This window comes from Chanodichthys erythropterus, chromosome 9, assembly GCF_024489055.1.
Source record: "Chanodichthys erythropterus isolate Z2021 chromosome 9, ASM2448905v1, whole genome shotgun sequence".
NCBI lineage: Eukaryota > Metazoa > Chordata > Actinopteri > Cypriniformes > Xenocyprididae > Chanodichthys > Chanodichthys erythropterus.
The window spans coordinates 28,861,118-28,878,758 of NC_090229.1; the positions used below are offsets into that span (position 1 = coordinate 28,861,118).

A 17,641-nucleotide genomic window follows, 5' to 3' on the forward strand; every position below is an offset into this window, starting at 1 on the left:
AGCTGTTGAGTTTTTGAGGTGAGAATGAGGCCAATAAGAGGAATATAGATTGAATGACTGAAGGATTAAACTTAATAATAATGTGGAAGAAGTGACATCTACTAAGCTGGTGTCTTTTTAGACTATGTAGTGCAAAGTCATCTGATATGTGCTGGGGCTTTATTGCTCATGGTGTAGGTAGGGGTTACTGGGACGTTCCGTTTATGCAGTGAGGGACAAGAGGTGAGGAATATTTGGTGGTTGAGCTGAGCCCCTCAAGAGTAGATGGTAATGACCTCACGTCCACCTCCACGCACGAGCAGGACCCTGTTGAGACCTTCAGTCAGGACCTCGAGGAACTCCATGTCTGTGTGTCTGAAGTTAAGAGGCAAACTTTGACATTTATATGAAATGTCATACACAAGCAGGATCTAACTTCACGAGTCAGATAGACAGATGATTTTATTTTAGAAGAAAAAAGGATACAGTTCTCTTCTCCAGTGCGGTTCCTAGGAGGTCCAGGCATGTTTAGCAGGACTAGTTTTGCTTCTTGTGACTTCTTCACGATGACCTCGTTGAGCTTCTGCGCATGGTGCATGCGCCTGACATTCGACTGATTCCTGTACAAAACATCATACGAAGAGCACTGCAAAGACTTTTTGTGAATGTGAGGTTTCTTTATATGACTACATTTTTAGCATATTTCCGCTTATTAGAGAGATATGAAGTGTACATTCATATGTGATAATCAAGTGTGCCATGTTTTTAAAATAATCTGAAGGAAGTAGCATTAGTGTTATCTTGAAAGTGTACTCACAGGTTCTCCCATTCCCTGAGGCATGAGCAAAGGAAAATAATGGTGAAAAACCCAGTGAACAGAGAAATACAGGAACAGCACAAATTCAACCGCATTTTAACATTACACTTTTTAACCATAACTACAAAGGTAAGGATGTGCCATTTCATTTATCGGGTGATTATTGATCAAAAAACATTTAGAAAAGTGGGGTTTTGGACAATATTGGCATGAATCCTTTTTAATGTGTGATAATTTTGCACTGATAAGGGACAACACAAACTACGAAAACATAATTTATTACATAAACAGTTTATACATAGAAAAAACCATTAGCAGCTATCTGACCTAAACTGGGTTCTAATTGGTTCATTGTATTCTAAACTTAATTGGCAATCAATTGTTGAAGCTATTAAGGTGTGCTGACCCAAAAATCTTTTACAAACCTGGGCCAAGTTTAAACCAGTATCCAGGCATCACAGCTGGCAAAGGGGCATGTCTGACTTTGACATGTATATATTGCCATTATTATCTAATCAAAATGAAAATTATTATTGCTGGTCTTCAATGATAATGTCAAGTTACTTTAATGTATTTGCACCAAAAAATTATAAGGATTTATGCTGTATTTTTAATTTAAATTATATATATATAATCCTTCAATTAATTTTATTATTATGTTATTTTTACATTTTAAATTATTTAAATGATTTATTATTATTTATTAATATTTGTCTTCTTCATTATGTATTTCAGTCTTTCATTATGTTCTATTGTAGACTTGTTATACATCCAACTAACAAGACTGACGAACAAAATGTTTCAGAAATAATTAAATATTAGTGACCTTGAAAATAGCTTTTGTAATTCTATGTGAATGTGTAATTGAGTTTTGTTAATTAAAGTGTCAAAACAATGATCTGGTGCTCCATGGACAAATGTTCAATAAGAAAAAAAATATCTTAATTCGCATTGGTCTATAGTTTTATTATTATAATTATTATTATTATTAATGAAATCAGTGTCAGTATCACAAATACCAAATCTCTATGCAAAGGTTTCACTAAATTCTCACTTTCAACTAATAAAATTATTCAATGATGATGACTGAATATTTCCTTTTTTACTCCAATCTCATTTTTGATTGACTCATTATAGCTGACACAATATATACGTTTTACACAGCAAAATCCCCAGAGTTAAATCAACTCTGCTCAGATTACATATAGTCCCTCTCTATATAGTGTTAAAGTAACACTGAAGCAAGTTAAAGTTAATGAGATAATTAAGTGATTAAGTTATGATTGAGCATTAATGATGAACACCTGCTGTTAACAAGCATAATCACTTCCAGCCACAGCCTTAGATGAAATGAACTTAAAATAAAAGACATTAAATTTCTCAAGATCTGATTAAACAACTCCACAAACAGCATATTATCTCATAAACTTTAACTCTGCTTCAGTGTTATTTTAACTCTATGTAGAGAGGGACCATATGTTTTCTGAGCAGAGTTGATTTAACTCTGGGGATTTTGCTGTGTAGAGATCGTCATTATCTTGACTCACGGTTTCATGTTGAACATATCCTTTATGTTTTCAGGGTTGGCCACAGCTGGGTTATTGGTCTTCTCAGTTTCGTCTGTCCAAGTCATCTGCACCTCCTCTCCGGGGCTCATGGCCGCTGGTGTGGGAACAGTAGGGGAGGTGGGGCTAGTGGGGGTGGGGGTGGCATTTTTTCCCTGAATGAGTTGAACCTGTCGAGGACGGGAGAGACGGACAGACTAAGAGAAAGGTAAAAAGAGTGTGAGGGTAGAGAGGGATGAAAAAAAATAAGAAGTGAGAATTGTCGCATTTCTGGTAACCTTGTTTTCAGAAGGATAAAGAAAAAAGAGAGGAAGCAAGAGAGAGAGAAACACTGCCAGGGTGTTAACAAAAGAGAACGATTTTCTTGTAGATAATGTTTGAGAGAAGAGAGAGAATGGCAAAAATAGAAAGTGATAAAGAGATGCTATCTTTATGGTTGATAGGTCCATGTTATCATCTAATTGGCCAGAGGGAAGGGCGTGATTAGCTCTCAAATAGAAAACAAGCACTAAGTCACACGCTTGATGGATAAATGCATAGAGGAAAAAAAAAAAAAAAAAATCTGTGAAAGAGCAGCTACCTCCTCTTCGGGTTTCTCTTCGCCACTTCCTGTCACGGACTCTTCAGCGATACTCCTCTGGGGGTGCAGGTTTGAAGGGTTCTTTCGCCGAATAGAGCCACGGGACACATCTGTGATGCTCTGAATCTGAAGAGACAACATCAGCGCTGTTAGACTGATTCAAACGGCTTGATTTACCTACTATATATCTAATTAAATATTGATGTCTGTTAGAATAAACCTTGTGAAAATGAAGTGTACTTAAAGGGTTAGTTCACCCAAAAATGAAAATTCTGTCATGAATTACTCACCCACATGTTCCAAACCCGAAAGACTTTCGTTCATCTAATAAAGATCTTTTTGATGAAATCTGAGAGCTTTCTGTCCATCCACAGGCAGCTACGCAACTGACACTTTGACGCTTCAAAAAGTTCATAAAGAGATTGTAAAACTAATCCAGCGGTTTAGTCCAAATTTTCTGAAGAGACTCGATCACTTTATATGATGAACAGAGTCTTTTAGAATTTAGGCTTATATTATATTATATTATACACGAGAATGAACCTCATTGGCTCTCATACGTCAATCAAACATGCTTGAGCTTCTGTTTACCACAACTGATGTGTGTTGATGAATGTTTATATGTGAATAAAAGCCTAAATTCAATCTGTTCATCACATAAAGTTATCGTGTCTCTACAGAAAATTTGGAGTAAACCACTCAATTCACAAACTTCCTATCAAACTTTCCAATTATCATCAGCAAATGCTTCTGGCTTGGAGACTTATTTACAAGCATAATTTCTCGCCATACATTTTTTTTTATTTGGAACAACTGTAATATTCTACATAAGAGGAAATCTTTGTTTCTTGAAAATTGGTTCACTAATGGAGTGATGTTAGTAAACCAGCTGTTTGATAGTGATGGTAATTTATTTAGTTATTCCGATTTTATTTCAAGATATCATTTCCCAGTATCTAGTAAAGAATTCAATATATATTTTCAAAGTCATCTCTTTAGAAATCTGTATGCTATTTAGAAACAATAATAGTGCCACAGTGATTTCTGTTTGTCCCCCTAGTCCTGAATCCACTGTGGTTGGTTCTATTTGTTTTTCAGGGCATAAATCCAATTACAAAATCAGGTCGTTATTTTTGGACATTGTCACTTCTATTCCTTCCTCCGTTTCTTATTGGAATAACCGTTTTGATGATATTAAGTGGTCATATGTTTGGTCACTCCCTCAGAAATTCTTTCTAACAAATAAAGTTAAAGAAATATCCTATATTTTTTTCAAAATATCAAAATATTCTTTTTGGGTTTTATGTTAAACTTAAAGACAAGAATCTATTTAATGCAAGTTTTTGTATAAACTTTCTTTTATTTATTGGAAAGTTTTATATCCATAAGTGTAAATGCATGAAAAGTAAACCCCACTTTAACTTTTTCAAACAAGAATTGAAGATGTATTTAAATACAATTTCAACTTCTGTTAACAAGAAAACAATGAAAACATCTAGAATTTGTGCCATGTTTAATATTCTTCCTTAATATATTTGTTTATCTATTTGCCCTCTTCTTTTTTTCTTCTTCTTCTCTTTTTCTCTTCTCTAATTTTTGAAATGTTGTTTATTTTTTGCGTGTGCCAACTTGTTCTGTTTGTTAATATTGAAAAAAAACAAACAAAAACAAAACAATCAATTCACATCTATTTATGAACTTCTTGAAGCGTAATAGTGGTTGTCACGTAGCTGTCTATGGAGGGACAGAAAACTCTTGTTTTCCGAAGATGAATGAAAGTCTTACGGATTTGGAACGACATGAAGGTGAGTAATTAATGACAGAATTTTCATTTTTGGGTGAACTAACCCTTTAACTGTATTGAATGTGCACTTGTAGTTTACTTCAAAGTATATTTTAATTTGCAGATAATAATGAAATAAAGGTAACTTAAGTGCACTTAAAAAGAGTACACTTTTAGGACTGTTTTAACACAGTTAAGCACTTTTAAAAAGTGCAATGCAATAATGTAATGACATTTCAAATGTAATTATATCAAATTAAAAGTTTTACTTTAAAGTACATTTTAAATCATTATGTTTTAATAATCTTTTGTCATGCTTTAAAGTATGATCTGTTGACTAACAAACTAAAGCGCATGTAAAGTCGTAAAAAAATGTAACCGTAGTCACTTGTAAAAAAGAAGAGTGCTTAACTATATTGAATGTGCACTTCAAATCTTAAAAGTATATACGATGAAATAAAAGACCATTTAAGTGTACTTAAAGAGAGTACCCGTTAAAGGCTGTTTGTTTACACACTTAACTATACTTTTAAAATGTGCAAATGTTTACTTGAAATTTAAATCATTATGTTTTAATAATATTTTTTCATGCTTTAAAGAAGTACACTTATTTTTATGTGTTGAGTGACACGTTAAAGCACATGTAATGTACATGATTTGAACTGCAGTGTTTTTTGATATTACATCAATAAATTTTAAATGTACTAAACTGCAACTTCATCATTACAAATATGAAATTACAAATTTATTTAAATACATTAAATTACATTTAAGTTTCAATAGAAATTACATTAAAATATATTTTACCACAAATGCTTGCCAGTACATTCAGCAGTACACTTTAACCATATTTCAAAGACAATAGAATTGTGAAATTAAAAATAAATATATACTTAATATACTATAACGCATTTTCATTTAATTGCATTAACATGCAATTAAGTGTCAAAAGACATATAGTATATAGTATATAACACAGAATATTCTCTTAAAATATATTATTATCATAAGTGCTCTTTAAAAAAAAATGGGAAAAATTTTTCACAAGGGAAGACTATTCTGTGATTTGTCTGGATCTGTGGGAGCGTCAATACCTCTCTCTCACGCTCGTTCTTGGTAAGGTGCATCTCCTTGAGGATTTTCGATCGCTGCTCCATCACCAGGGTCTTTTCGTAAGTGTAGGCTGAGATGTCGCTGTCATGCTTGAATTAAATGAACGAACATGTTAGAACGATGATCGCCAGCATCAGCTCGTGTGTGAAGGAAGTGTGTTTGTTCCTCACCATTTCAACCACCTCAACCTCAGCATCGAAGCGCAGGTGATAGAGGAAAGTCATCAGGTCTTTCTTCATCTGAATGCTGTTGTCGTCCATCTGAGCCACAGTGAAGATACGCATCTTGCACTTCCTCCAAACCTGAAGCACAGTTATTGATTGCCCAGTGTATTAATAAAGTTAGTACATCATTCAAAGACATGAAATTAATGTGGTCTCTGTTTCGATCCCTAGTGTGTGGCCTTACTAGGCAGCAACTGATTTAAGGCACTGAAATGAAACCTTAAGAGCAACACTTTACGTAATGAATTGTGTTTGACGTTAACATGTTGCTACGCTAACAGAAACTCACAGATAACAGATAAGCACAACAACAACTACACAGCACACACAAATATTGGGTGAAACAGAGTTGTTTTATTACTATTTTTAACATTTTTTTTTTTTGTATTAAATATATAGTATAACATACTTAAATATGTAAATTGGAATGATCCTCAATGGCCATCTCTGAACAAGAAATGTATGGTCCTTTTGGCTAACTTCAATAACTCTGCCCACCATTGCTCAGAATGTAATTGCTGTAATTGTGTATGTGTGTGTACCTTGTGCTGGCGCAGAAGAAAGGGAAGGAGCATGAGCATGCCTCCATCATGGACAATCCACCACACGTCAATGTAGCCCTCAGTGAAACGCTCTCCATTTGACGGATATGCAGAGATGTTCTTCGGCACCATCAACGCCAACTGAGCTGCGGTGGTCTCCCTAACAATCTCTGTGGGGGGAAAAACACCATAATATTGTAATGACCCTGAGTGTTCTCCTTACCTGTTGGTGGCAGATTGTGGTCACTCCCCATGATTACTGATAACTAGGGGAGTAGAGTATATAAGGGCTCTGGCTTTTCATTTGGGTCAGCACTCTCTGTGGGATAGTTCTCACAGGAGCGCCTTTTGACCACAATGTAACATCTCATTGATTTTTTTTTTTTTTCATTTCTTATATCATGTAGCTTTTTTGTTTTTCCTTTGTTTCTTTGTTTTCCCTAGACTAATGTTCATTATTTGTGGTTATGGTTATATTTGTGACAGAGAACAAAACAATTTGTATTCATTAAACACCCATGTGTGATCCCTTTATGTTGCCACCTGTGCAATAAGTCCATTCATGAAATTTCCTCACTACAAAATATTCCACGGTCAACTGTTAGTGGTATCATAACAAAGTGGGGGTCACAGAGCGGGGTCAGCGCATGCTGAGGCGCTCAGTGTGCAGAAGTCAGCAACTTTCTGCAGAGTCAATAGCTACAGACCTCCAAACTTCGTGTAGCCTTCAGACAAGCTCAAGAACAGTGCGTAGAGAGCTTCATGGAATGGGTTTCCAGAGCAGCTGTATCCAAACCTTACATCACCAAGTGCAATGGAAAGCGTTAGATGCAGTGGTGTAAAACACGTCGCCACTGGACTCTAGAGCAGTAGAGACGTGTTCTCTGGAGTGATGAATCACACTTCTCTGTCTGGCAATCCGATGGACGAATCTGGGTTTGGCAGTTGTCAGGAGAATGGTACTTGCCTGACTGCATTGTGCCAAGTGAAAAGTTTGATGGAGAGGGGATTATGGTGTGGGGTTGTTTTTCAGGGGTTGAACTTAGTTCCAGTGAAAGGAACCCTTAATGCTTTTGGACATTTTGGACAATTTCATGCTCCCAACTTTGTGGAAACAGTTTGGGGATGGCCCCTTCTTGTTCCAACATGACTGCGCACCAGTGCACAAAGCAAGGTCCATAAAGACACGGATGAGCAAGTTTGGTGTGGAGGAACTTGACTGGCCTGCACAGAGTCCTGACCTCAACTCAATAGAACACCACTGGGATGAATTAGAGTGGAGACTGCAAGCCAGGCCTTCTCATCCAACATCACTGCCTGACCTCACAAATGCGCTTCTAGAAGAATGGTCAAAAATTCCCATAAACACACTCCTAAACCTTGTGGAAAGCCTTCCCAGAGTTGAGGCTGTTATAGCTACAGAGGGTGGGCCAACTCCATATTAAACCCTACGGATTAAGAATGGGATGACATTAAAGTTCATGTGCCCATTAAGGCAGGCGTCCCAAAACTTTTGGCAATATAGTGTATTTATTGAAATAAATGACAGACTTTGTGATTTGATAAATCACACAAAGCCATATTGCAAATTAAATTTGATTTCAATTTTTATGACTAGGGCTTTTAAGTAATCATGCAGCCCTACTAGTCATTCACATGCATGCAGTTAATATTCATCTATGAAGATATCTATGTATCCTTTATCATTGTTTATCATTGCTCGTAACAGGCAGAACCTGTGTTATCATAAGCAGTAAATCAACGCTGACACAAAAGTCATGAAAACATGGGTAAAAAGGTCATCAACCAGATATGAGAGAGCTTTGCAACACTGTCTAAATTAACCCACCATATATGAAAATCCATGTCTAGTCTTTTGTCTTACCAATGAAGTTTCTGCAACGGTGGTGCTCCTCAGCTTGTTTCCAGTTCTTGGGGAAGCTGACCAGAACCGCATTGTGGCGGAGGCCACCTAAACCTCCAGCTTGGATCAGATGTGAGGTGGCGTCCCGCAGGTTAGAGGAGATCACTACCTGACTGAATCCCTTCACCTTCTCAATCTCCATCAGCTTCCTTAGGGACTGAGAGAGATGGAGGTTATTAGTGTCTCATTTCATGTATGAATGGATCATTGCCTCTTTTTGGCTTGAGTTGTGTGTGTGTGCATACTTGGTCTGCTTTTTGTGCCTGTGGTTGGTTGTTTAAGTAGGTGCCCTCCACACACGCTCCCACGATGGTCAGGCCTTTGCCTGCTTTCAGCTGATTGGTCAGCGACAGCAGTCGAGGTTGCTCTACATTCTGCTCTCCATCCAAACCCATAAGAACCAGAATCTGGGGCCTGGAATTTTTTTAACATTTTGAATTATGATGAACATTTTAATTCATTCTCAATATTTTGGAAGAATGTAGTTTGACACGTGACAACCATATACTTGTTCACAGGAACAACTTGTTTGTTGTGTTCACAGGCATATTAGTGATCCATCACTAACCTCCAGTTTTTAGTATGAGGAGGACCTTCCTCAAGCCTCATCAGAGCATAGCGGGCGGCACTCAGAGAGATGCCACGTATCCCATCGCCCCACTCTTTCTCTGCCCTAAAAAGACGGAACACACAACCATATTGGATTTTGTGATGGGGCTTAAATATTTTATTCTATAATCTATTCCAAATTTTTAGTTTAGTTTGTGTGGATCAGGCAGTTTCAAACTAGTGTCGTAAATTATAACTTTACAAGATTATATATTACATATTTAACATGATAATTTGGTGATATTACTGTTGTATTTAGCATTTTAAAGACACAAAATGTCAGAAATATATAGTACTATATATAGTACTGTTCAAAAGTTTGGGTCTATATATGTATATATATATATATATATATATATATATATATATATATATATATATATATATATATATAGATAGATAGATAGATTTTCTTTAAAGAAATCAATACTTTTATTTAGCAAGGACATTAAATTTATCAAAAGTGACTGTAAAGACATGTTCCAAATTTCTGTTACAAAAAAATGCTGTTTTTTAAACTTTTTATTCATCAATTGATCCTAAAATATATATTTTGTACAAAGATATTAAGCTGATATCAACATTGATAGTAATAAGAAATGTTTCTTGAGCGGCAAATCACCAAATTAGAATGATTTCTGAAGGATCATGTGACACTGAAGACTGGAGTAATGCTGAAAAAATTACATTTTAAAATATATTCAAATAGAAAACATTAATAATTGTAATAATATTTCAAAATATTACTGTTTTTACTGTTTAAAAAAAAAAAAAAAACTTACCAACCCCATACTTACAAACATTATTGTAAATACTCTGCAGATAATATTTTAATCATTTACTTTAGCTTTAGTACATCATAACAGAGAATATAAAATTAAATATTTGAATTCTGGAAACATGCTATCTTTATAATAGTTCATATTTATCTCAAATTGTACAAAACAGTCTTTATACAGCATATCAACATAAAGTTCTACCATTATATTTTAGGAAGAGGGTTTTTAGGAAGAGGGGATCATCTTATTCAGGAGGCCAAGGGTTAAAAACCTCTGGATTAGGTAAGAATCATTAATCCGTGTCTTCCACTAATAATTATCTAAAACTATCTATATACATTTACTGTGAATAATTACTTGGCCACATTCGTCAAGTCTTTAAATAAATCCTCTAGCAAAAAAACAAAAAACTGTAAAGACAAAAATGCCTTTTCTGCCAAGACTGAGATTGATCTAGGTTGTGTGAAAATCATTAGGTTTTTTCCTTTTTTTGTTGAGTCGCTTCCCCCTGAGGCTCATTTAGGTTCGCTTACCCGCAGAATTCGATGTACTTGTAGATGCAGCCGGCGATCCCCATGGCAATAATGGCGTAGTACCAGGAGCACAGGAACATCAGGGTGAGACACAAGCTCATGCCCAAGAGTGACAAAGCCCTGGAGAAAGATCATAGTCTGTCTCATGCTCATTTGTCCAGTTAGCAATTGCTCACAGTTACATAATTTTGGTGTCAGGCAGCTGTGTTTATACTAATTATGATAACCGCCACAGGTGAGTGTATTCTTAGTGGTGGAAGAAAGATTTAATTATGTGGTGTGATGTCTGTAGCCTTCACTTTAACATTAAAGGTTACAAAAGACTACACTTTTAACTTTCATCCACTCAAACCAAAGATACTTTCCATCACTGACGCAAACCTAAGGGAGCAGGAGTATGTGTGTGTGTGTTTGTGCATGTGTAATTATGTACCAGTGGTAGAACTTAAAGCGTGGTCTCCAGTTCGGGGTCCTGAGGAGGGTCTGCAGCGCACAGGCCAGGTTTACAAACATGTAGCACATGAGAAAGAACCTGTGGGAGGAAACAGAGCCAGACTTTATCAGTATATGTAATATTGAGGAAATACTTCCCCTTGGAAGTTTTTATGCTTTGTTTTGCAGCAATGAACCACTATTTATTTACTTATTTACATACAATATATTTTATGTCAAACTGAAAACAAATGGGCTTTTAATAGAGTTACTGAACACAAATTAATAATTTGCATAAGTATCAAGTTTTTAGTCAGCATTAGATTTTTTTATTTTATTATTTTAAAATAATAATATAATTAAAGAAAATATTATTATTATAAATAATATTTTTTTTACCATATTTTATTGATATTCAGAAGAGGAAAAAAAGAAAAGAAAAGTAAAAAGGAACAAGAACAGAAGAGAAGAGAAGAAAAAAAAATGAAAGCACAAACAGGGTACAATATAGTATGCACTGTACAGGCACCACACTAGTAACACAAAAAGCCATAAAAAATGGTACAATGTTACAATGCATATGCACTGACATAAACTGACAATCACTAATTAGCCCATTTTTAACTAACATAAATAAGTTTAACCAAGCTGGAGGCCACCCAAGGGAATCCAAGAGAATGTGGAAAAACCTTGTCATAAAGGTGCAGTAAGTGATTTCTGAGAAACGCTGTGGAAATGGATCGGTCTAAAGCCCGGAACACACCAAGCTGACGGTTGGCCGTCAGGCAGTTTTTGTTCATCGGCCGACTAAGTTTCCTCAGTGTGTTCCGCACCGTCGACTGAAGTCGGTCCTCGTTGGCTTTTTTTAGCTGATTCTACATGTTGAATCGGCGTCGGAGCTTGTCGATCAGTCTGATCAATCTAATTGGCTATTCAGCTACTGCCACCTGCTGGTGCATTACTTCTTATGCAGGCGCAGAACCGACGTGCTATTTGGCTGTCGGGTGATGAATGTTGGTTTGGTGTGTCAGGACAACTTTGGACACTGACGCTGTCGATGTGAGCCAACCCCGCAGTATGCTTTCGTTGCCACTAGGTCATCGGCTTGGTGTGTTCCGGGCTTAAAGTGTTAGTTCACCCAAAAATTAAAATTCTGTCATTTATTACTTACACTCATGCCGTTCCACAACCGTAAGACCTTTGTTAATCTTCAGAACGCAAATTAAGATATTTTAGTTGAAATCCGATGGCTCCGTGAGGCCTCCATAGGGAGCAATGACACTTCCTCTCTCAAGATCCATAAAGGTACTAAAAACATATTTAAATCGATTCATGTGAGTACAGTGGTTCAATATAAATATTATAAAGCGACGAGAATATTTTTGGAGTGCCAACCCCCCCCCCCAAAATACCGACTTATTTAGTGATGGCCGATTTCAAAACACTGCTTCATGAAGCTTCGGAGCACAAATGAATCAGTGTATCGAATCATGATTCAGATCATGTGTCAAACTGCCAATGGCTGAAATCACGTGACTTTGGTGCTCCAAACAGCAGATTCGATACACTGATTCATTTGTGCTCCGATGCTTCCTGAAGCAGTGTTTTGAAATAGGCCATCACTAAATAAGTTATTTAGTTTTTTTGGCGCACCAAAAATATTCTTGTCGCTTTGTAATATTAATATTGAACCACTGTACTCACATGAACTGATTTAAATATGTTTTTAGTACCTTTATGGATCTTGAGAGAGGAAATGTCATTGCTTCCTATGGAGGCCTCACGGAGCCATCGGATTTCAACTAAAATATCTTAATTTGTGTTCCGAAGATTAACAAAGGTCTTACAGGTGTGGAATGGCATGAGGGTGAGTAATAAATGACAGAATTTTAATTTTTTGGGTGAACTAACCCTTTAAGCACCACAACACACTCGTAGCTAATCAGCAGTAGGGGGTCTCTCTCGATATTTATACAGGTTTGGAACTAAAGGGTGAGGAAATGGTGACAGAATTTTCATTTTTTGGGTGAACTATCCCTTTAACATTAGAAAAACTTTCCAGCACTGGAGAGACCAGAAAATGGGAAGGCCTGAAAATAGATGCCGAGGCTGGGTTGTTTCTTTTCCGTATGTGAGTAACATTGATTTTGCTGGTTCACAGAACCAAGATATGCTGTTGTTGTAATGTTAGTTATAGTAACAGGACAGTTTTAACTAAGTATCATTGTTTGTCTGGAGTTGGTGTGCTGGTGACTAACAACAAATTCTTGATTGTATATACTCTTGCATACTGTATATTCACTTTATGTTATTCCTTTTCATTTGTTCTTCATTTTCGTGTTATTTTTCGCAAAACATTATTTTGCTTTGCTTCAGCTATGATAAAGAGATATCCACTCTTGCATCGTGCATTGTGGGGGCGGAGCAATGAAGGGAGGGGTGTGTTTGTTTGGGTTTATTTCAAATATCAACAGTGCTTCTCAGAAATCACATACTGCACCTTTAAGGAAACTGTTAGCTGGGACTGTTAGTGAGATCTCTCACTACTCATTATGAGAGGGCTCACTCGTTCCATGTATATAATTTTAACATTTTCCCTGTACAACTGACTCACAGTAGGAGGCTTGGTCTTGATCCACTCGAGTAAAACACATCTTCTTGCAACTAAAAGAAGCTTATGTAATAGTTTTTGGCATGTATTTGTTAGTGGAGTTCCATCTGAGATAATCAATAAAACAAATCCAGCACCATTTTTATCTCCTCATTGAAAATCTTACATAACTACATAATTATAACTTACATAATTATTTTCCTCCAAAATGTATATTAAGGGACATTGCCACACACAATGAGAGTAAGATTCCACCTTTTTACATTTGACACATCGAGGAGACATTGTATAGTTTATATTATTTAGAAACTGAGGTGTAGATTGAAGCCTGTGAAGAATCCTGTATTGAAGTTTTGTGAGTCTTTTTTTCCCCCAGAGACTCAATTTTCCAATTTAAAAAATAATATTTTTAAAAATATTTTAAAATAATATATATATATTACTTTAAAATATTATTATATAACATATGCATTTATTATATTAAATTAAAATATATATTAACATTTATTTATATAAAATAATCTTAATAATTACAGAAAATAATATTTTTAAATAATATATAATAAAACAAGTAAAATAAGGTCTGTGGTAAACCAACGCTATCTCACAAGGTCTACGTAGATAGCAAGGTGGCTAATTCGTACAAATTCGTACGATATGTCTAAACCCCAGTGACGGGTAGGTTTAGGGGCAGGGTTAAGGGTGGGTAATTTGTACGAATTCATACGAATTTGACAACTCATAAAATATGTACGATTTAGCAAAAAACTTATGAATTCGTAAGAGCGAGGTCGTACGAAATTAGGCACCTCGTAAAATAAATGTGAGATCGGGTTGGTTACACATAACTTGATCATACCTGAACGTTTTGCTCTACAACATAAACTGCACACTACGTCAAGTTATGTTGGCCACATAAAAACCCATTCGAAAATCTCGAGGGAACCACTGGAGAATTATTCTTCTGGGTTTTGGTGACTTCCCTGTAGCACTCTATTGAAGACCAAGCTTTTGGAAAATAGGCTATTCAGCATAATGAAGAAGTTTTATTACAGCAATAGTGAGTGGAAACTGTTTATTGCTGTTCTTTCTCTGGGAATCATAAAGAATAATGTGCGCTGTGTGCAGATGGGTAGTTGCTTACATAGACAGAATGGGTGCAACTGAATCCAGGGAGGCGATGAGGATGCCAATCTCACAGATGCAGGCTGTCAGGAGGAGAGCCCATGTAGGTTCACCGTTAGCTTTGCCATGACCAAACACCTGTAAAATGAAGAAATACCACTTAGTATGATCAAGTATCAAAGCATCAACAAAGATAATCAGAGGGCAAACATATACATGTACCCTGAGGAAAGGAATGATGCCATCACGGGAGATAGCTTGAAGGAGGCGGGGCGCTCCTGTCAAACTCTGAAGCCCCGCCCCACAGGTGGAGAAGAAGGAGCCAAACACAATGACCCAGGGCGAGGGCCATGCCAGGGTGCCAATAACCAAGTTACCGTTGACGCCTTCCCCAAATCTGTGTTTTGAACAGTGATGATATTGTTTGCTAATAGTGTTAAACTGAAATAAGGCTGAAATAATATATAACAATTTGATATAATTTTTAAATATAAAAAATATAAATTTAGATATAAAAGTTAAACTTAAAAAACTTAAAAGAAACTTTGAAATGAACAGAAATAAAATAAAGTTTGTTGAAATACTAAAATTACTAAAACTAAAAAACACATTATAGATAAACAGAAATATTTAAAGACTAATAAACATGACAAAAGTACATAAATAACTTATATTACACAATATTTTACTTTTAAAAAAGTATTTATGTGGAAATTATATTAATGAATTAAAATAAAAGCTTATTTAAAATATTAATAAATACTATAGTAGTATATAAATAATACTAAACACTGGTTTAAAAAAAAAAAAAATATATATATATATATATATATATATATATATATATTATTATTTTTTTTTTAAAGTGGAAATTATTTTAATTAATTAAATTGAGCTGAATTGTAATGATTATTTTGAAATTGGAGGCTATACTGAATCCAACATAAACCAAAAGTAGAACTAGTATTATTACGGTTAAAAATATTAACAAAAACTATAACACTACTATATCAGTGATGCTAAAATAACCCTGAGTAGAAAAACAGACTCACTTGTCCCTCAAAACAACTCCATCCACACAGGCTCCGAACAGAATCACACTGGACATGTCTGTGAGAGCAAAAATTTAGGATAATGACACAAAGCTCCTATTTCAGCTATATACCACAGATGAAAAACATCAAGTCTTATCCTTTTATCCTTGTTGTTGGATATCCAATTACACTATATCTTGCATATTTCAAGATGTGCAGTTCTGCTCTGTATGAAAGTCATGGGTCATTTATTTAAGCAAAGCCATAAAAGGATACAGATAAAGGAGGTGGTTGTGATGGCCAGGATGGTACCAATAGGGATGGACTTCTGAGCATCCTGCAGGTCACCAGAGCGGTTGGAACCAGCCATGATACCTGTGACACACACACACATATTATATCTGGAAGCTCTGGTCAGTTATTGCTCAGATTGAAGGTAACAAATGTCATAAGAACAAAAAACATCAAACATTATAGAAAATAGAAGAAAAAAAATCATTTGAATTGGATTATATAACAATCTTGTTTTTAATTGTTAGTCATTTAATTTTAATTTTATTTTTTCTTTATCCAATGAAAACTAATTTTAAGTAATAATTAAAAACAAATATTATAATAATTTCCCTAGTAGGTAGTTATCGAACTGTTGTACTGACCTGTGACAGAAGGGAAGTAGATCCCAACCAGCAGGGTGAAGAAGCTGGTGATGTCAGCCAGGACATATCGGTTAGTGTTGGTTAGTGGGGCCTCAGGGTCGAGTACTGCTGATATACCTCGTTTCTCTATGAAAGAATTTTTCTCTGCAAACATGCTGAAAAGGTTTTCTGTGAAGAAGAAAAAAAGATTCACAATTCTCCATGTATTTTCAAAACAAAATGACATCAAATACAGAATCGGTACATATTTTGAACATCAAAATAATGTTATTGCTTAGTTGGTATACTCAAGCATTTCGAATGTTGCAATGAGGTTCGAAATTTGTAAAATAGTACAGACATTTTTTCAACATCAATCATATAACATTTCAAATCATTTGAATCTGTGTTGAAACAAGTTTGATTAAACCATCAAAATATGAGAAAAATATTTTAAATATCAGCTAAGAACAAAACACTAGACATAGTTAAGGTATTTATATAACAAAATTATTTGGCAAAAAAGGCACTATCCAAAAATACTATCCAAAAATACACTATTGTTCAAAAGTTTGGAGTCATTACGATTTTTTTTTTTCCGTGTGTGTGTGTGTGTGTTTTTTTTTGAAAAAAAAAATTCTTATACTAACCAAGGCTGCAATTATTTGATCAAAAATACTGTCAATAGAGTACAGCAAATAATAGATGGTTCACCCAAAAAATTAAAATTCTGTCATGAATTACTCACCCTCATGTCATTCCAAACCCATTAGACTTTTGTTCATCTTTGGAACACAAATGAAGATCTTTTTGATGAAATCTAAAAGCGTTCTGTCCCTCTATGCAACTGACACTTTGATGCTTCAAAAAGTTCATAAAGAGATCGTAAAACTAATCCATATGAATCGAGTGGTTTAGTCCAAATTGTCTGAAAAGACTCGATCACATTATATGATGAACAGATTTAATTTAGGCTTTTATTCACATATAAACATGCATCAGCTCACACATCAGTTGTGGTAAATGGAAGCTCAGGCATGTTTGCTTGATGTGCGAGAACCAATGAGGTTCATTCTCGTGTGTTACGCAGCACGTTTGAGCTTCCAGAAGAGGTTTGTTCTTGTGCGTCAAGCAGGTTCGGTTGAGCTTCTGTTTATGTTTACTGATATGTGAATAAAAGCCTAAATTTAATCTGTTTATCATATAAAGCGAATGAAATAAGAAATTTCTCTTCAGAAAATTTGTACTAAACCGCTCAATTCATATGGATTCTTTTTATGATCTCTTTATGAACTTTTTGAAGCGTCAAAGTGTCAGTTGTGTAGCTTACTATGAAGGGAAAGAAAGCTCTCAGAA

The 17,641-nt window shown here is 35.3% G+C and overlaps 1 protein-coding gene across 2 annotated transcripts in view; it reads right to left on the minus strand.

Annotated features, from left to right (window-relative positions):
- Positions 1–254: 254 nt before the first annotated feature.
- Positions 255–17,641, minus strand: part of slc12a5b (solute carrier family 12 member 5b) — a 58,255-nt gene continuing 40,868 nt past the window's right edge. The window contains exons 9-26 of one of the 2 annotated variants that reach the window (XM_067393971.1): positions 16,307–16,474; positions 15,927–16,025; positions 15,669–15,726; positions 14,839–15,013; positions 14,636–14,754; positions 10,882–10,980; positions 10,449–10,568; positions 9,096–9,200; positions 8,773–8,941; positions 8,489–8,684; positions 6,604–6,773; positions 6,008–6,139; positions 5,819–5,926; positions 2,942–3,067; positions 2,344–2,531; positions 797–811; positions 466–599; positions 255–346 (exon numbers count right to left, since the gene is read on the minus strand). In XM_067393971.1, the coding sequence (XP_067250072.1) occupies positions 255–346; positions 466–599; positions 797–811; positions 2,344–2,531; positions 2,942–3,067; positions 5,819–5,926; positions 6,008–6,139; positions 6,604–6,773; positions 8,489–8,684; positions 8,773–8,941; positions 9,096–9,200; positions 10,449–10,568; positions 10,882–10,980; positions 14,636–14,754; positions 14,839–15,013; positions 15,669–15,726; positions 15,927–16,025; positions 16,307–16,474 (2,273 nt within the window). Of the gene's footprint in view, positions 347–465; positions 600–796; positions 812–2,343; positions 2,559–2,941; positions 3,068–5,818; positions 5,927–6,007; positions 6,140–6,603; positions 6,774–8,488; positions 8,685–8,772; positions 8,942–9,095; positions 9,201–10,448; positions 10,569–10,881; positions 10,981–14,635; positions 14,755–14,838; positions 15,014–15,668; positions 15,727–15,926; positions 16,026–16,306; positions 16,475–17,641 lie in introns of both variants that reach the window. The other variant, XM_067393970.1, reaches the window with a different exon arrangement.